Consider the following 20,734-nt stretch of genomic DNA (forward strand, 5'->3'; position numbering starts at 1 on the left):
AAAAAATCTTTGATTTGGAATCTTACATAGTTGAAAATTAAACTATTAAAGAGTCATGAATAAATGCTAATGAATCTCTGCTATTTCTTTTAAAGAAATAGAAATTACATTAATCAATTCTGACCTGAAATGATTTTCTCAAAATGTACTCCTGAAGTTAATAGCAAATTATAATTCTATAAAACCTCCAAGTTGGGCTATTTTGAAGTTGGTATAAGTCTCTGGCAAAAGCATTGCTATATTTTGAACCTAATTGACTTTTCCCCTATTTGTTGTAGCCCACATTGTTCCCCTCAGCATCAAAATAACCACACATAGGTCTACCTACTTTTTATGCAAGGGAGTTCAATTTAAGCCAAAACTAACAGGGAGCCATAGAATGGAAAAAAGGGGTGGGGAGAGTGAAAAAGTAGGGGAGTGGCTTTAGGATGGTCTTGATACTTGCAAGGACTTTGATTAGTGGGAACAGGGGCTCAGGTATATGCAGTAAGCTTGTGATGCTCACCTTCTTCATTTTCATAAGAGGGCCACACATTGTACTTGGAAATCCATTTGTCAGTGTGTAATCACTTTTGGTTTGGCTTCAAGGTTACTGTGTGGCATAGTGAGTAAGCTTAGCCGAACTCACAGTTCACATCAATAATTTACCTTACTGGGTTCCTGGAAATCTGGACATTTCCAAATGTCTCTTAAAGGACTCTCTAATAATGCCATGTGTGTTCTTAACTTTCTTTTTAGCTCCCAGTTGATCCCGCCTCCCTGGGTTACTTCCTCCTTCCACACAGCAGGGGTAAAGAAGGAAAAGTGATTACACAGTGACTCGGTAATGTTTGACAAACACTGTGTTTCTGTTTATCATTTAGAGATGTTTGTTTATTTTTTTAAATGCTTTTTGGACTATTCTTCTCTATCATCTGTGATCAGATTCCTCATTTCCATGTCTATTGGGAATATACTGAATCTATAGTATTTAACTTAACCTGGAAAAGGTGTTTTACATTCAAATACAGTCTGTTCCAGTAAATCTCTTCCTAGGCTTTTTTTGCTATTGTTTTTCTTTTTGGTAATGTTTGTTTATTTTTGAGAGAGAGAGACAGAGAGAATGAATTTAAAGTAGGCTCTGTGCTGACAACAGAATTCAATGAAGATGCGGGGCTCAAACTCATGAACTGTGTGAGATCATGCCCAGAGCTGAAGCTGAAAGCTTAACTGATTGAACAACCCAGATTCTCCCCCCAACCTTTTCTTTTTTATTTTTGCTATCTAATCAATATGGAATATATTCTCTACTCTTCTCAACACTAATGATTCATATATATGAATACCTATCATATGTAGGCTTATTTATACTTCTCTTTTTATACATATATAAGTGGATACCTATTTTTTAAAATGAGTTAGACATGAGCAAATTAGGCAAATGTGAAACCAATCAGGAAAATGAGTTGGAACTAGAAATGTATTTGTATACACATTTCAGACCCAAATCTTATATAATGTGACTGAGATTTCTAGAGATCCTATCAAAGGAAACCTATCAGAAGATTAACTATCCATTAAAATCAGTCCATGCTGGAGCGCGTGGGTGGCTCGGTCAGTTGGGCATTCGACTGTGACTTTTGGTTTTGGCTCAGGTCATGATCTCACAGGTTTGTGAGTTTGAGCCCCATGTGGGGCTCTATACTGACAGTGTGGAGCCTGCTTGGTATTCTCTCTCTCTCTCTCTCTCTCTCTCTGCCCCTCCCCTGCTCACTCACACTCATGCTTTCTCTCAAAATAAATAAACTTGAAAATCATAATCAGTTCTACATGAGCATGGCTTTTCAGAGCAGGAAGGGATACCAGGACTAAGTAGTGTGGTCACCATGGTGTAGGAACAGTAAAAATTCCCAGAGTGGGGGATATCTGGATTTTATTAATTAGTTTTGATGTGACAGGTCCACAGATGTCCCTTAAGAAATCACTGAGCTAAAATAAGAGCTCTGTGTTTGTCTTTTATTAGTTATGAAGCCCTGATTCTTAAACTGTCCAGCAGTATTCTTAGTGGTGGTCTTGCTTCTATGGGTCTCTTTCCTCTGAAGTCTTTCAACTATGGAACGGCAACAAAGAAGTAGACTTATACAAAATCAGTTCTGTATGAAAGCTCTTTAGATATGGTTCATTTTGCCCTTAGTTCTATTAATATAACTGAAGGTAGAGCTTTAAGTCAGGAAAATACTATAATGCACTGGAAAGTTAGTACTTTGGGGGTGCCTGGGTGGCTCAGTCACCATTTGACTTTGGCTCAAGTCATGATCTCAGAGTTTGTGAGATCAAGCCCCACCATCAGGCTATGCACTGATGGTGTAGAGCCTACTTGGGATCTCTCTCTCCCTCTCTCTCTGCACCTCCTCCCACTCTGAAAATAAATAAACTTTTAAAAAAAGTTAACTTCTTTGACCTCAGCCACAGCAACTTCTTGCTCCACGTGTCTTCAAAGACAAAGGAATTAAAAACAAACATGAACTATTGGGACCTCATCAAGATAAAAAGCATCTACACTGCAAGGAAACCATCTACAAAACTAAAAGGCCTCCAATGGGATAGGAAAATACATTTGCAAATGACATACTGGATAATGAGTTAGTATCCAAAATTTATAATGAACTTAGCACACTTAATACTCAAAAAACAAATAACCCAGTGAAGAAAGGGCCACAAGACATGAATAAACACTTTTCCAAAGAGGACATCCAGATGGCCAATAGACACATGAAATGATGCTCAATGTCACTAATCATCAGGGAAATCTAAATCAAAACCACACTGAGATACCACCTCATACCAGTCAGAGTGGCTAAAATGAACAACTCAGGAAACAACAGATGCTGGTGAGGATGTGGAGAAATGGCAACCCTTTTGCACTGTTGGTGGAAATGTAAACTGGTGCAGCCGCTCTGGACAACAGTGTGGAGGTTCCTCAAAACCTATCCATAGAACTCCCCTATGACCCAGCAATAGCACTGCTAGGAATATATCCAAAGGATACACGAGTGCTGATGCATAGGGCACATGTACCCCAATGTTTATAGCAGCTCTTTCAACAATAGCCAAATTATGGAAAGAGCCTAAATGTCCATCAACGGATGAGTAGATAAAGATGTGGTTTATCTACACAATGGAATACTACTTGGCAACGAGAAAGAATGAAATACTGCCATTTGCAGTAACGTGGGTATTATGCTAAGTAGAATAAATCAGTCAGAGAAAGACAGATACCATATGTTTTCACTCATATGTGGAACTTGAGAAACTTAACAGAAGACCATGGAGGAAGGGAAAGGTAAAAAAATAGTTACAGAGAGGGAGGCAAACCATAAGAGACCCTTAAATACAGAGAAGAAACTGAGGGTTGATGGGGGGGGGGATGGCGGAGAGGGGAAAATGGGTGATGGGCATTGAGGAGGGCACTTGTTGGGAATAACATTGGGTGTTGTGTGGAAGCAATGAATCATGTGAATCTACCCCCAAAGCCAAGATTACACTGTATACACTGTATGTTAGCCAACTTGACAATAAATTATATTTTAAACAAAGTTGTTAGTCATTCCTTGTTGAAGCAATATTATGTCAACTATTGTCTGTATACATGACTGGAGGAGAGGACAGAGATAATGGATTCTGCCAGGTAGATTGCTGTGTCTTCTTACAATTCCATGTTCTTCTTTCATTGCGATAGTGATTTGAACCCAAAAGTTCCCAACCCCCATAGAGAATCTGAAACAAATACTTTCTTCATTAAATAACAAAAACAAACACACAAAACAAAAAAACAAACCTGGGGGGATGTTGGTTGGTTTCTGTAATCGATAATGTAATACTGTGTTTCAGTATGCTCTCATAAGCCCTCCTTCCTCTTATGTTATATGATGAAAATTATACCAATAGTAAGAGTTAGCATTTATTGACCATTTGCTATATACCAGGCATTGCCCTCAGCATTGAACTGGCTTTATTATGTCATCTTGTCAACTGCCTGATGAGATATGTGCCTTTCTTTTATTCATTTTATTAATGAATGAAACTGGGGCATGGAGAAATTAATAACATGCCCAGTCACAAGGCTTGTAAGTAGCAGATGAGAGAACCAAAATTTAACTCCTGGTCTAACTTCTAATGATGTATAAATCTCTTTTTTTTTTTTAATGTTTTATTTATTTTTGATACAGAGAAGACAGAGCATGAGAGGGGGAGGGGCAGAGAGAGAAGGAGACACAGAACCGGAAGCAGGCTCCAGGCTCTGAGCTAGCTGTCAGCACAGAGCCCGGCGGGGGGCTCGAACTCACGAATGTGAGATCTGACCTGAGCTCAAGCCGGAGGCTTAACCGACTGAGCCACCCAGGCGCCCCTGTATAAATCTCTTAACCGCATCAAGTTCTGAGCCTGTTTCTTATTCTCTAGTGGCAGATGAAATTCCTAAAGGGACCAGCTCATCATTGAATGGGAGGGGGAGGGGTACATGATTTGGGCAGGGGACATCTGAGGCTTGTGAAAATACAAATAGGTTTTGATATACCTATTAAAAGACAGAGTTTTATTTTCCACAGTCGAGAAGTAAAGTGTGACAAACTAGACTGAATTTGGAGTGGCCAGACTGCATAAGAGAGTACGTCCTAACTTTGTAATATATTGGATTTGTTCATTCCCAGATAACTTCTTTACACACAGAGAAGGTGCACACACACAGCTCAAGAATAGCAAATAGATTTTGTGTGAAATTTTATCCTAATTACCACAGAATTCCCTCTCCATTGATACCGTATCCATGAAATGGTTTTTGAGGTAGAACAAGATTGTCTGAAGAGTTGGCCTTCTGTCACTGGTACATGGATTAAACTTGTCAAAAAAATTTTTTTTGATATTTAAGATTTTATCCCAATATCTGTCTGAAGTACACATGAAACTTGTGGTTAGCACATTAAACCTGTGATTTTCCAAATGTTATTGCTTAGTTGAAAGTAGGTTGATTTTTTTTAAGGGGGAGTAAGTTTAAAGCCCAAACTCTACAAGTTAAATATTACAGGAAATGCATCAATAAAGGGACAATTATGAAATCAATGCATGGGGACCTAAAGTGTGGAGAGGACTTGCTCTCCATTTCTTCCTTCCATACACTACCTAATGCCACACAGAGTTCTTCTGTACACTATGAATAAGTCATTTGGAAGAAAAACAGAAAGGGGGAGGACGGGTCTAGAATGCATCGTGTTGACCCTTTATTTCTAGTTCCTGCTCCGCATTGTGTGTGGTGATAGAATTTCTAGCTGCCCCTTTTTAAAGTCTATTTCTTCCATTTCTTTCATGAATAGAACTTGCCTTCCTCGCAGGCAACCATGTATATCCAGGGTCCTTATGTCCCTGGTCTTTTCTTCCTTATCATGTCATTGTCCTATTCTTTGTGGACCAAGAATTCCCATGGACCCCCAATCTTCGTAGTTTGTTTTTCCTTACAGTCTATTTTGAAGGGCTGGGAAACCGATAAAACAGTCTTGCTGGAGTCAGATAAGATGCTTGAAAAGAAAAGATACCATGAACTGCAATTAAACAGCGCCCAAGGGTCAAAGCAATCTCCCTTTCCCTAATCACTGTGCCTTTTCCAAATGAGAATTCCCCAGAAAAGGTGCCTGTTTACTCTGCTTTCCTCTCAGATCCAAAATGACATTAACGTCAGAATTACCAGAGTTTTCTAAAACTTGGACACACACACATTTCCATTTTTGTCTCTTTTTGAGGCTTACTTTCAGTTTTATCTCCCAATGCTACCAGTGATTAATTGAAAGAAGGGTGGTATTTCTTCACCGGCTTGATTTATTGCATTTCCTCCATTGCATCCGGGCGAAGACTTGGTGTTCATTGGTAATTGCCTCACAATTTTAAAGATGAGCTTGGTATTCCTTATTGCTTATTGCAAATGCAACAGATCAGATGCAGCATGGGCAACCATTAAAGTAATGCTGTCTCTTCTTTTCAGATGGAAAAGTGGAAGTCACAAAAGAAGGCGTGAAGTTGTGCACCATGGGTCCAGGAAAAGTGTTCGGGGAGTTGGCGATTCTCTACAACTGTACTCGGACAGCTACCGTCAAGAGTAAGGCTGTTGGCTTATTTTGCAAATACTTCCAATGTCTTTTTTCCCTAGACCTTTGAGATGTTGGTTGACATACTTGTGGATTCAATCTCTGTGATTTTGTTAATCTATATTTTAATTCTCACCTTGCAATGCAATTGATACATGGGTCTGTCCACTAAAGGAGGACTAGCAATCAGTTGTGCCCAACTTGAGCTTTATCGCTGACTTCTGGAAAATCTTCTTTTAACCTGGATTTCCTAGAAATTCAGATTTACAAAATGTGATACGTGAAGTAGAAGGAAGACCTTTTGCTTTCTCCCTTTAAGCCTGATACTTAGGGAATTTTTACATATCTTATCTATTCTGGGTTACATTCCCCCATAAATTCCACTTGTTCATTCATTGGGCTAGAAAAAAATTTAAAGGAGAAATGCCCTTCATTTCATTCAAGCATCATTGGGCGAGATATATCCTGAATTCTAAAATTGCGTCTGAGTATATTTTTGTCTTCAGCTGCTCATCAAGCTGTATATTATAGTATTTTTCTTTTCTACTGATTGAGCTTATTTTAAATCAGGGCAATAAAGCAGCTTGTTTCCCTAATTTTACATGTATGTGTATATATGATTTCTCTAGCAACTTTTATCACTTGGTAGAAGCAGCTGCAGTAGTTGGAGTGAAGGGAAGTGGTGGTTTTAAATACTCCTTCCTGACTACAGGGTATAATGAGTGTGTAACAAACAGCTGAGTGCAAAAGCCAACAATGGAAAGTCCATTGCATCTTGAGGCAGATGTGTGTATTTCATGTTCAAAATGGTCTTAAATACATAATCTTGTGTGTGGGTGATGGCAATCACAAGTAACTTTGATTAGACTTTCTTACTTAAAAAAATACTATTGGCAAAATGACAAATTATCAATTTGTCAACGGCTGGATGCCGTTGATTATTTTGAATACTGATTTTTTTCTTTCTCACAAGTATGACATGGCTAACAATATGGCTCTGAACCTTGGATTGTAAAAAATTCAAGAATGCATGGCCGCCAGAATCCCTGAAATTATTCTGTTTGTCTTGTTATTCATTGAAGTCACTAATCCCTCAATTGGGGGATTGTAGCAATTGGGTCCTTGTAGGATATGTTTTACTTGATAGTTTATCTTGATCTTTGAAGGCACAAAACTCTTTTTTGATTGATAGGCACTACCATGTTTTTATGTTATGTGATCATTTAATTATATAACTCAAAGAATAATGAAGCCCAGTGAAGCATTACAGAATCTGCCACAACTTTACCTTGTTTAAAAAGTGCCTTAACTAGAAAAAAGAGTAGTCATGACACTATGAAGTGAAACAGATGATCCTATCATGCTGCGTTTTTATGAGAAATACATTCCCTGTAGATCACAAAAAGGGACCAGAATGACATGTCTTGATTAAAACAGGCATTCTCTGAATTGTGAATAGTGAATTATATTTTAAAATATTTCAGCCTTCTATACTGCTCATTTAATCCTAATGAAAACCACAATTCCCAAAAGGTCAACAGTTGGTAATAACATGTGCTTAATCTTTTGAAACTTAGCCTTATTAAAGAAATATATTAGATAGACTAAATAGTGCATTTAAATGAATTTTACTGCAAAGACTTTTTTCATAAAAAATGATTGCTTGATAACATTTATTGGGTTCCTATAAAATGGAGTTAGCTGCAGTAACTTCTATCATACTTATGTTTGATTCATTGAAATATGTACTATGTATCAGATTCAGTGTGAAGAAACTGGGTGTTGAATGAAAATTAATTCTAACCATTTGGGGTGATCAGAACATCTACATCAAAAAAAATGAGTAATAGAGCATGTTCTTTAACACAGACTCAGAAAAGATGCGCGCGTGTGTGTGTGCGCATGCGCATGTGTGTATTTCTTCATAGTGCCTACTTAAGATGTGGAGAAAGCCTGAGGTTGATGGAGTATAGACCTATCTCTGCCTTTATAGGTGGAGAGGTTTCTGCATGAGTAAGGAATACTATCTATTACCAAGATACTCTCAGTGTCATGTAAAAAAACAGTAAGGTGTGAATAATGATTATTAACCTTTTGTTCTGTCTCTCACCCTATCCACGCAGATTATACTTAGGACCATGATCCTTAAGTACCACTTTAAATTTATATTTAAATTAAACTTTCACGCTGATCACCTTATAATTCTGATGAGGTTCCATTATGGATGCTAATTTTACCAAATGACTACAGAATATAACCCCACCTCCCAATGCTATCTTACTCTTTACGTGTGATATTACAAAATGGCCTTATTGGGCTTTTTAGATCCAGCTGTTTCTCAGGATTCAGGATTGTGTTGACTCTTGTCCATTGTTTCTTAGCCGTCATTCTGTCAGTAGTGACCATCTGGAGTCTGAGTTCATCCACCTGGGTGTGACCGTGTGAGTCTCAGGACTTTGCCCGTCATACTCAATAGCTTGTCTATCCATGCCTCGTTCTTACTCACTTATGTGGGTTGTGACGCCCTTTCTGTCAGCATCACCTATTTTGTTTCCTGATCTTTCATCTTTCTTTCTCCCTAGGTCAGCCTGAAAGCTCCCTAGCATCTTACTGTGTTTTTAATCTCACAGTAGTAACTAAATCCTGGGTGACATTCAAGAGCTCCTCCTTGTACATGAGTCATTACTTGTTCAAAAGAGCACTTTTTTTGAAATTGTATCAGGCCATGAATAAATAAATCCCAATGACTTCCTCCTAACAAATAAGATTCTATTACCTGTTGGCTTTTTTTCCCTTAACTTAGGGTATCAAAAAAATTGTTTTCTTATTAAAGTTCAAGATTGATAGATGCCATAAAATATGATAAGCTTATTCATAGTGCAATGAAAAGAAGTACCATGATAGTTTGAAACAAGCCTTTTGTTTTTCGTCTGGGAGAAATCCATTAGTATGCCTCTTAAAATAAATGTCTACTACCCGTTATTATGGCAACCAGGAGAGGGATCTGGTAGCCCCAAGAATAACTTTTTAAAATATTAAAACCGGGGCGCCTGGGTAGCTTAGTCGATTACGTGTCCAACTTCAGCTCAGGTCATGATCTTGCAGCTCATGAGTCTGAGCCCCCAGTTGTGCTCTGTGCTGATAGCTCAGAGCTTGGAGCCTGCTTCAGATTCTGTGTCTCCCTCTCTCTCTGCCCCTCCCCTGCTCATGTTCTGTCTCTCTGTATCTCAAAAAGGAATAAATGTTAAAAAACTAAAAAAAAAAAAACATTGAAACCACAATGACCTAGAAAGAAAACATGATACTGTAGTGCAGGAAATCTACATTCAGAATCCATTCCTATCTTGTAAAACAGCACCATTGATTTTTGTTTTTCTTTTCTCTTGAGGAATGGATATATCAAAAACAGAAAATTAGCATTTTGTTGGAAACAAATGTAATGGATGTCTTGAGGTCATGCATGGCTAAACACCCTCAAGTTTTCTTTGTTTACTGTGACAGGTACACGGCCACTTGGATCAGCCATTTTAACATAAACAGTCCATTTTATCATTAACAGTCCATGGGGAGGAAAAAAATCAGTTATGTTGGATTTTCACAACACTAAGCAGTGTCTCCAATGGCTTTTGAATTTCACATTTTACCTAAATACTTCGGGGTTGTGGAGACAAAAAAGTATTACTGTCCAATACAAACCCCACAAAGGTTAGGGACGTCTTTAAAAAAAATTTTTTTATGTATTATTGAGAGACAGAGAGAGACAGCACGAGCAGGGGAGGGTCAGAGAGAGAGGGAAACACAGAATCCGAGGGAGGCTCCAGGCTCTGAGCTGTCAGCACAGAGCTTGATGCAGGGCTCAAACCCACGAACCGTGAGATCATGACCTGAGCCGAAGTCAGATGCTTAACCAACTGAGCCACCCAGGCACCCCAGAAGTTGGATTTTTACAGATAATTTTTGTACAAAAATTTGAAAAGCTCTGAAATTTGTACACCTGAGAACAAAGCAGGACTCAGGCTTCTAATACATGTGTCAGTAACCCTTGCTTCCTTGGTGCCCATACCTGCAGGTTTCTTATTGTCTCGTCTTCCTAAAGTGTCATTTCTGCTCGTGATTTCACTTTCCACTACCCTCACAGTGAAGCAATATCAGTTCATACTCCTCCTGGGCCTCTTACTTCTTTGCACAAGGTTCTTTAAAATCACACACACACACACACACACACACACCACACACACAATGGAAACATTGACATTACTGGAAACCTAAAAATAGAATGGAAAAAGCATTCCGTTTACAGTGAGAAAGGGGTTCAATGATACATGCCCTGTGTGTAAATTTTCAAGGATATTGATAGGATTTTCTTTTTTTACCTGGATTTCCCTCAACCAGTCCTCACAACTACAAAGTGATTTTTTTTTTTTGAGGTTTGACTTCTATGGTTCTTGGCTCCCAAATTCAGTTGCACACAAATTGGGGTATTTTTGCCTGAAGATACTAAATTGAAGTTCGTTCTTCCTCTTTGAGTATCCAGTTCACAAATCCCTAAACCTTAGGCAGTAGTTTATTTAAACAGTCTCACTCAGATAGACTCCAATGAAATCCAAGAATAAAAGTTCTCTCTTTATAGGAAAACCTCTCAACACTAGATTAAGTTGATAACCATGGAAAGTTAGCTGAAAAAATGGTCTCTGGGGGTGTGAGGCTCTTATGTGAATTGACTTGGACAAAGTATCTGAGCAATTATTTTTTCCTTAGATGATGGATAGCAAGTATTTAAAAATGTTTCAGTATTAAAATACTTGAGTAGTATCACAAAAGTGCCTAAACAAGAAATCTGACAAATTGGTGACTTGGGTAACATCTGCTAAAAATATCTTTCTGCCTTAGATTTTGAATACTTGCAAGGTTACAGAAGCCTTCCTAGGATATTTGTATGGGGTGGGGGGAAGTTAACTTGTTAAGATATTACAAGAGGTCATAGTCAAGTTTAAGAACAAAGTTAAAAAGGTGGGATTTTTCGGTGTGTTCTTCATAAAACGGAGTCTATGCAGTAAGATGGTTTCTACATGCCCTTGTAGCTTTGTTTCATGCCTGTTACTCAACCTGACTCAGAAAAATCTGCCTACTGTCAAACCAACAAACAAAAAACCTAAAGAATGGGGGGGGGAATTGACCCTTCTTGCTCAAATACCTCACTGTACTAGGAATGTAATACTTACAAGATCAACAGTGCCTTTTATTGGTGAAGGAACGAAAGAAATGAATGCCAACTTCATTAATAAAAGGGAATCTTAGATAAAGCTCTTAGAGTGGCTGTAAACCTGAAGTAGGAAGGTGACTGGATCAAGAAGTGAACAATTAGATGCTTTCCAGAAAAACTTCATTATACAGTTCCATGACGCATTGTTTATGATAGAGTTGCATTCCCGTGTGGAGGTGAAGCAACATTGTCTGAGAGTCCCCACCACTGTCATTTGTGGTTACTATCTGGGGTTTTAACGAGCAGCATCAGACCTGGACTGTGGACTCCCTGCTCCACGGCACAAAAGCATAGGAGATAAATATGGTAATGAGGTTGGCTCTGTTCTGCCTTCCAGAGGCCAATTAAAAAGATGCAAGCTTTGCATTCCCCTAGTCTGATGCACGCCTTCTACTAACCATCCTGAAGGGAGAGAAGAAACAAAGTAACTTCAGGCTGATGACTAGAAATATGACCCTGATTACGGAAGGAACAGTCCAGAAACCTCCTAGGAATTGTCCTCCTTGACAGTGTATCCGTGTCACTGCAGCATCTCAGGGAAACAGGTACATGGTTTTGTGAGTTAGCCAGGATTCTGTTGAGTAAAATGTTATTTTTTTTTTATCACATTTGTCTATTGAAGAATACTGTGAAATTAGTAACATAAATCCAATTATGTAATCCCTGAGAAATAAATTTCTTTATTAAAGGAATCAATTCACTAGGTACTCGCGATGCCTCATAACAGACTAACCTGAATAAATGCACCATGCAAAAGCTATTTGAACTCATTTCTGTATTGCTGAAATGAAATACAAGTGAATTTCAGAGAAGAGGAGAATAGTAAACTCCAACGTTTTTTCATAGGCCAAAGGCTTTTTTTTAATTTTTTTGGTCTTGATGGGAATTGTTATAGTCAGAGTTTGATTTATATTTACTTACAAAAAAGATTGGAGTTTAGTATTGATTGGGCTTGATAGACAGGCCTATGTTAGCAGTGCTTCTTGGGGGAGGAAGGGAATACTTCTTATGCTCCAAGGAGGGCAATATTACTTAATTCCTTCTTGTGGCCAGATAAATGACTCTCTCCCTCCCTCTCTTAATTAATCAAATACCTTGACTGTTCCCTGTATCTAGAGAATAGTCAGGCTTTAACTGATGGGATATTATTTTCTAAGTATCACAGTTAATTTAATAGTAAATGTAACAATGGCAAGGAAGGCTGATTTTTTTTAGTCATTTTTTTAAACTTGCAGAGTTTTCTGCAAATAACTGCATCCTAAAAAACAATCACATGGGTGCCTGGTTGGCATGGTTGGTGGAGCGTATGCCTCTTGATCTCAGGGTCATGAGTTCCAGCCCCATGTTGAGTGCAGAGATGACATGAAAGTTTAAAAATTGAATAAGATTAATGTAGTCCATGGGGGCACCTGGATGGCTCTGTTGGTTAAGCATCTGACTCTTGATTTTGGCTCAAGTCATGATTTCATGGTTGGGAGCATGGAGCTGACTTTGATGGATCAAGGCTGAGTATGGAGACTGCTTTGGATTCTCTCTCAGCTTCTCTCTCTCTCTCAGTGAATAAGTAAATGTTAAAAAAAACATAAAAAAAAGAGTGTCCATAAAAACAGTCCCAAACAAATGTGCATCAGTTTTAGTATACTGAATCTTAATTTATTCAAGAATTCTCTAAAGGAGAATTTACTATATTACTACAATAATTTGGTATTTACTCAGGTGATTGAAAGAAGAAAAATCAAAGTAGTAATGCATGTCAATACTGTATATTATGTCATTATTTTTTAGAAAATGAACAGGAACAATGAGAAGAGCAGAGAACATTTGAAGGCTCTGAGTGATACTCTAAATTTAGGACTTTGGGGCATGGTGTGGTCCACCTTCATTTTATTGCTGAGACAACTGAGTTTAAGTGACTGGTCCTCTGTCCTCAAGCTGTGTACAAAGAGGGAGGTCTGTGAGTGAGAAACTACTTTACTCCGCTGCTGTTACAAGCTTTTACATTGCATCGTGGTGGCTCATTTTGCTTTTCAACACAAGTGCATCCGTAGGACCCCTCCTATTGACCTAAGGCTTCATTTCTGCAAAAATAAAGCTACACAACATGTTGTAATTGTGGGCTTAAAAAATTTTTAGAATGTAACATATGGACCTACATTAAGTACATCTGTTATGAAAGGATGAATTCTGTGATAGAATGAGCAGAGGTCATAAGCTTAAAGCCTCTGAGACACATAACAAGCAGCCTGAGCCAATTTGGGAATCTAGTTTTTGCAGTGGATTGAGACACTTGAGTGTCTAATGCAATGAACCTTTATAGTTTAACATCTGAGACATTAGTAAGTAGCTACATATTTATTTTATGCAATATAATAGCAATGGATTTCTTTAAAGTAGGAATTACAGAATTTTAAACAGCAAGTCAGAAACATTGATTAAAGGACTTTAATTTTTTGTTATGTGACAAATCGATTGCAGTAAAAGAAAAAAAAAAAACGAGCCATGAGAAGCATGTTTACTTTTGTTTCCCCCAGAGGAAAAACCATCTCAGCAATTCATTGGCAAATCTCAGCACCCCACTCTTCTTCTGGAACGTTCTTTGTTGACTGGATACGTTTCTATGTAACCATGGTAACTGCTTTATAATTCACAACCTGTTACCCAGGCATTATCTAATGTGATCCTCAAAATATTCCAATCTAGTAGGTGAGAGAGGTTGTCCCTAATTCTCCAGATGAGAAAGTGGAGGCCCAGATCATTTACAAACCATCTGATACAAATTTAGGTAGCTGTGTTGGAAACACTTACCATAGACAACCCTCCCTTCCTTCCCTCAGATGGACAGACCTTTGAGTAAGTCTGTAAAATGCTTCCTACCCTGACACAAGTGTGGAGGACCGATTAGGAAACTTTAAATGTTCATTACAGTGTTGATTCAGACTTTGGTGCCTGGAATGACATCAGCGTCCTATGGGCCCTTGTTAGAAGATGCTGGAGATTTCGCATTTCTATCAATTCAGAAATTTTGGGGGTGGGTCACAGCAACCTGTGTAAAGCAAGTCTTCCAGCTGATTCTGAAGCATCCAAGGTTTAAGGACCACTGATCTATACCTGAAAGGTATTTAATTTGTATTCAAGTAACACTCTTCTCTGCAATTCAAATGTCAATATTGAAGAATTTGAAAGAAAACTGCAGACACTAATACTAAATAACTATTCTTCTTGGCATCATTGTAGATACTCCTTTCCTTGTATTTTGTTGCTGTCAAGCAGAGATATTTAAGAAAAGTTGTGTTTTTCTTTTTAGAGTGAAACACAGCATTAGTGGAAGACTACTAGCATTGTGCAGGTGATTAACATATACTTTTGAAGAATAGTGAGAAGTAAAATTAAAGAGAAACAGGTTGAGAGGGAAGGAAAAAATAAAAAAATCATGGACTGCTGGGCTATCTTGTTAACAAGAATAACTTTTAGATTTATTGAATTTGATGGCTAGGATATTGGTAGAAAAACAGAGCAAAGAAAAAAGTTATATTTTATTTTTGTTCTTTCTCGTGGTCATGAATATGGTTTGGATTTGGTGAAAACAAATATGGACGGGCAACTTTAAGAGAACAACTAATGTGAAGATGTCTGAATAAGTACACTGCTTTTCACTGTTGGGTTAAATCCAGTCCATTGGACCAAGAGTGGAAGAGGTCCTTTATAGTCTTTGGAGGTGGTCATTGATCTAATTCCAGTGAGGGACCCAGCAGTCATAGATGGATTGCAGATCTCTTAGTCTCTAATAATTAGAAGATAAAAATACATTCATGTATTGCAGTCCTTGAGAAGGAAATGGTGAGGGTAGTGCTTAGAATCAAGATGGGTAGAGAGCTGAGTTCCGGTATGTTGCAGGTTGTCAGTGAGGAAGCTAGCCAGGTCCTCTTTTCTGCAGGAGTCTTGGAGAATTGAGTTTTTACTGTGAATATGGCAACAGATCCTAGAAAATTAGTGTCAACTGCCCAGAAAGGCAGAGATGAGAGCGCTGAAAAATGATGGCAGCTTAGGAATCTAGACTGCGTCTTCTGTAGCTAAGTGTTCTTACTCCTTTTCTCTAAAGGACAGCCTGCTTTACTAATAATACACATTTTATGCTCTTGTAATTACTCTCACTTGTAATAAAGCGACTTTTTATAGACTTGAAAGCATTGTTGTCTGTAGTTTTCTGAATGGGATCGAACAGTATTCTGCAGACTGTCTTTACAACTGAATTCTTGTTTATTTCCGAAGCAAAATCTCACAGAGTGGATTTTGCCAGTTACAGATGGGGGAGAAGCCTCTAGGGCCGCCATCTAGCTGCTCTGGACCCTCTTACTGTTGATGCTTTCATTCTCCCCTCCTTGGCTTCAATACGTCTCTGGCAATTGTTGTTGTTGTTGTTCAGATAACACAGTGTGAAAAACACTGCTGTAGTTGAATCCAAGGGTACTTGGTGTATCTAAATGGTGGTAATTTTTGACAAACTATCTTCATGCCCTTACACAGGCTGTGAGCATGCTGTCTACCCTTCACAATGGCCCTCTACCATAGGGAATAATGGCACTGATGGGGCAACTGAGCCTTAGAAGGCTTGAGTAACTTCCTTAAGGTCAAACATATAGATTGCTAAACTCTACTTCTCTCCTACACATTTCCCAGTAACACCTCAAACTCTGTTCCTGGCAATTGATAGCTGAAGATCCCACTTTGGCTCTGTATTGTCATTCATCGGGAATTTGTTAAACTCTTATCAAATTCTTGAGGCACTGCTAAACATACCAGAGAGCATCACTAAGAGAGGGTATATCCCTACAATTAAAGTGTTGAGAACCTAGTTGGAGAGACTGGATAAAGGTAGATTGTAAGGGATCCCTGGCAAATGAGAGATGGAGAAGCAGGAATTTTGAGGGGGCAAGTGATGGCTGTGGGTTGGCATGGGCGGGGGCAGACAGACCATGACCTGTGCCAAAATTAATGAGTAGACAAGTTCAGAGTATAGACTCTGGAGTCCTATTGCCTGGTTTCAGATTCTTGGTCACTCACACTGTGACTGTCGAAAAATAATTTAATGGATGTCAGTCCCTCCTGGGCCTCAGTTCTTTTACCTTGAAAATAGTAAGGACCTCGCTGATTATTATGGCAAGGATGAAACAAGGGACTATCTGTGAATGGCTTAGTGCAGGTACAAGCATATAATGCGTTCGGTAAGCATTAACTGATTGTCTGCAGCTGTTCTACTTACCTCGAAACCTACAAAAGCAGGAAAGGATTATGTAGTAGTTGGGACCTTCATTACCTGAAGAACTTGAGAAGTACCCCTGAGGAGGCCAGAGCATAGCTTGACACGCCAGAGATAGAGCAGTGAAGGAAGAATGGGCCATGTTCATGAGGCTGAGATCCCTGGAGAGATCCCACATTCTGCAGACCTCCTTTTGCCACTGCTTTTGCCCAAAAATGTCAGTGCAGATGTACACTTTGAATGAAGTGGTGTAAGAAGGCCTGACATCAAAACCAGAGTATGGGTAAGAGTATAGGGCACGGAGATGAAATTATGCTTCTGTTTGGATGCATGCCTTTCAACTGTGCAGAAGGAAAGAGTATCTGTGCTGTTTGAAGCCTTCTTGTTCTCACTTTCCTCCTGGGCGGGTCTCAGGACTCTCATGAGAAATGTGTGTGCTGGTGGTGTGTGTGCATAGCCCTGAATGGGCTCCTACTGCATCAAGGCCTTGGACAAATTAACAAAAGATAGTTAGTGGACGTGCCTTTAAAGTGGCAATTATTTTCCAAAGTCAGATTTCAGGCAAATGACACCTATAATTTTTATCTTAAGGTGCAGCCTGAAAACTCAAGACTTCTGGTATCCAATTGGTTTGGCCGCTTTGATTGCCTCAGGAAAGAACATTAATCTTATGTGTATTTATCATGTTCTTCCTGGATAAAGATGGTGATCATGGCCACATTTATGGTCGAAATCCATTGTCTACCCCACTCGCCCACCCCAACACGTCCAACCTCCTTACTTCCTGGCCAAAACCTTGGCCTTTGACCTGTATTTGAATTTAGCAATTCCTGGTTTCCCTAAAGTGAGAGTTACCCAGAGTCCTGGAAATTGTTCATATTAATTGCTTTTCACTGTCATTGACTACTTTGAGGCGGAATTCTAGCAACTTCAGTAGCATTTACCACTGAAGAACATCCGAACACAGTTATCCATGAAGCTTGAGCATAACATGAAACAAAGTGAGCTGCTGACACACACACACACACACACACACACACACACTCACTCACTCACTCACTCACACACACACATGCCAGTTCTGAATGTTGGTATGTGCTTCTTTTGTTAAGGTTTTCTTATGAGTCTAGGTGGCTGCATTTCATTTTGATTTTCTCTTTGAGCTTTTTAGTGCTGTGGTCACATTCTTGTTCCCCTTCTTCCAATCCTTGCTTTCCTGTTCATTGTTTGCTATTAAAAAGTGGTGTCTTTTCTCTCATGATGTGCACTATTCTTCTTGGTCCCTGTGACTCGATCACTTGAATATTAATACTTTGTATTTGTGTTTCATGAATACTTTGAATTAGAAGCTGTTATGTGTGCTCTTTGTTAACAGAGCTGATGAAATGGGAATCGCAGGTCATTGGAGAGAATTAGAACTTTGTATAGATATGTTCAAGTGTAATACTTACCTGCTGGTTGACTTGACATAGCTTCAAAGTTACAATGCAACATTTGAATCTTCGGTTTTTTTCCCCACTTTTTGCAATGATGTTCTGGCATTCTGTTTCAGGACTTAGATGCTTTACTGAGTTGAGTCACGGATCACTTAAAATTCATAGAATAATTATGTTGATTGATTTTAATTGCTCAGAAGAAACATTTCAAAAAAAAATAACACTGGCAAGTGGGATTTATTTACAGCTACGACATTAAGGTCTCAGAGCATTAGTTACGTAGGCACTAGATTTCTCTTCAGATGAGCTAGGAAGTATAAGGTTAAAATAGGCTGAGTGATAAAGTCACAAAACAGAGAGATGGGAAAAGAGATCAGAGCACTTTTTATTAAAGAGCTCTCGGTGAGGTTCCGTGGCTTGGAGGGAATGAGCCAGGGAAGTCGCAGAGATAATGCAGAAAAGCGAGGTCAGAAATAAATGTAAAAGGCCTTTATTGGGAGCACTCTTGGGTAAGGTTGCCTGGTCTGGACAGGATGGGCCAGAGAAGTCATGCCAGGGTGACATAGGGTGGGGCCTTATATAGGGCACAAGTTTCAGGGGTGTGTCCAGGGTCAGAAGACCTCCTTATAAGGTGAAGAGATGAGGCTAGAGCAGATGACGTGTTTTCCAGGAAGCCAGCAGTGGGCAGAAAGTTCCAAAATGTTGGTCCACCGGCCATCTTGGTATTCTTCAGCAGGATGGTCCATCAGCCATCTTGGTGTTGTTTGCTGGGAAAGTCCTGGGATGGTGGTCTTTCGGCCATCTTTGTGTTACTTTCCCCCAGCCCACCAAACCTGTCAGGAAGACATATGGATTTATGGCATTTGGGGGATAAAGGTGGACTTCTTGTCCTATGAACCTATTCTCAGTTGTTATTGGTGTTTGGAAACCTGTGTTCATGTAGTACACAACCCAGGACAGTTTTCTAATTTTAAGTGAACTTGATACCTGATACGCACAATCAGATAAACTACCTTCTGATAGAATCTTCATTTTCAAAAGGTGTTCTTCTGAAGTCCTTCCATGTGGACACCTAGTTACAGCATTCCTATGCTCTCTTTGACCAGTAAGGAGTATCTGTCCATGTAGGTGCTTCCCAAGTATAACTTACTAATCACATTAGGCTTATATTTTTGGCTTGTACCTAAAACACCGTCCAGAGTATATTCTCCACAGCACTCGTACAGTTCTTTAGACATCATCTTTTGGAGTAGAATGATGGCATTGCCATTCAGATCACCTTTTAGGGACCTAAAACAAAAACTGCAGATGTTGATAACAAAGCCAGTGGCTAAGAGTCTTGTAGATTTGCCCACCATGGAGTAGCTAGGAGCACTGGATTTAACCCAGTAGTGTGTAGAAGCCCATAAAAAATCTTTTCTTTTACAACAGAATGTTTAGAACATAGAGGATATTGTTAGGAGGCTATTAATATGGGTTATCGATAATATGGGGAGATGGATAAATAGTATTTGAGGTCTTACAGTTTTTAAATAAATGAGGCCTGTTGGATAGTCAAAAAGAATTTTTAAAAAGGCAGAGTTTAGAATGCTTATTAAGGAACAGAAACATAAAAGCAAACTTTTATTTAAAAAACAGTAGTTTTGGGGGCACCTGGGTTGCTCAGTTGGTTAAGCGTCCAGCTTTGGCTCAGGTCATAATCTCACAGTTTGTGAGTTTGAGCCCCGCACTGGGCTCCGCATCAACAGCTCAGAGCCTGGAGTCTGCTTCAGGTTATGTGTCTCCCTCTCTCTCTCTCTGCCCCTCCTCCACTCATGCTCTTTCATTCGCTCAAAAATAAACATTAAAAAAAATTTTTAAACAATTTTATGAAAAAAAATTGATTTGGTTATTTCTCATGGAGGTCCAAACCTGGCATATCCAAATGTTGGAAAGAGCTATTAAAAAGGAGAAAATGACTGTGGACATCATCTCTGCAGCTCTTGGCTCAGTATGCAGGAGTTGGAGGAGAGAGGGAAGGGCCGCCCAGTGTCCAAGCATGTGGACGCATTTACAAATAAAACCATCTGAGATAACAAAGATGCCTACCATGCCTAATGTATGTGGCACTCAGTAAAACTCATACACAATTGGTTTAATCTGCTTTTTTAAAAAATCAGTTTGAAATAAAGGGATGATAATAACAGAAAAGAAAAATGGAGGAGCTTTGAATATTTGTTTTGCACAGGGCTGATGGACTATTTAGATGCTTTGGTTCCATAGACTATATTATTTTAAATGTATATTGATTAGAACATTGTTTATTCTGAGTTTACTTAGAATTTTACATCCTTAGTAACTCACCATTGGCATAGGTCCTTCAGCACCTCCTATTTTCTCTTAAGAGAAATAATCACTTTGGAGCTCATGAATAATTAAAGACTCATTTGTGTTTTCTTGTTAGTGCTAATATTTTCTGCTTAGCATTTCATTTTATTATTATTATTTTTGCCTAGTATTTTAAAAGAAGCCTTGAGATGATTTTCAGATATCTCAGCACATTGTGAGTCTACCATCATGATCCTATAAATTGCAGAAACTTGCCTATATAATTTAAGGACCTGTTTTAAGAAGAAGGAGGGAAAAATATTATATATCCTTGAAAAAAAATCCCTTTTTAGTTCAT

At 38.8% G+C, this 20,734-nt stretch overlaps 1 protein-coding gene across 2 annotated transcripts in view; it reads left to right on the forward strand.

The window, feature by feature from the left end:
• The window catches only part of PRKG1 (protein kinase cGMP-dependent 1), a 1,238,870-nt gene that overhangs the window by 450,341 nt on the left and 767,795 nt on the right, over nucleotides 1-20,734 (forward strand). For both annotated transcript variants that reach the window (XM_029931713.1, XM_029931712.1), the window contains exon 3: nucleotides 6,011-6,124. In XM_029931713.1, coding sequence (XP_029787573.1) covers nucleotides 6,011-6,124 — 114 coding nt within the window. The remainder of the gene's footprint in view (nucleotides 1-6,010; nucleotides 6,125-20,734) is intronic.

The sequence above is a fragment of the Suricata suricatta genome, chromosome 2 (assembly GCF_006229205.1).
Source record: "Suricata suricatta isolate VVHF042 chromosome 2, meerkat_22Aug2017_6uvM2_HiC, whole genome shotgun sequence".
NCBI classification, from domain to species: domain Eukaryota; kingdom Metazoa; phylum Chordata; class Mammalia; order Carnivora; family Herpestidae; genus Suricata; species Suricata suricatta.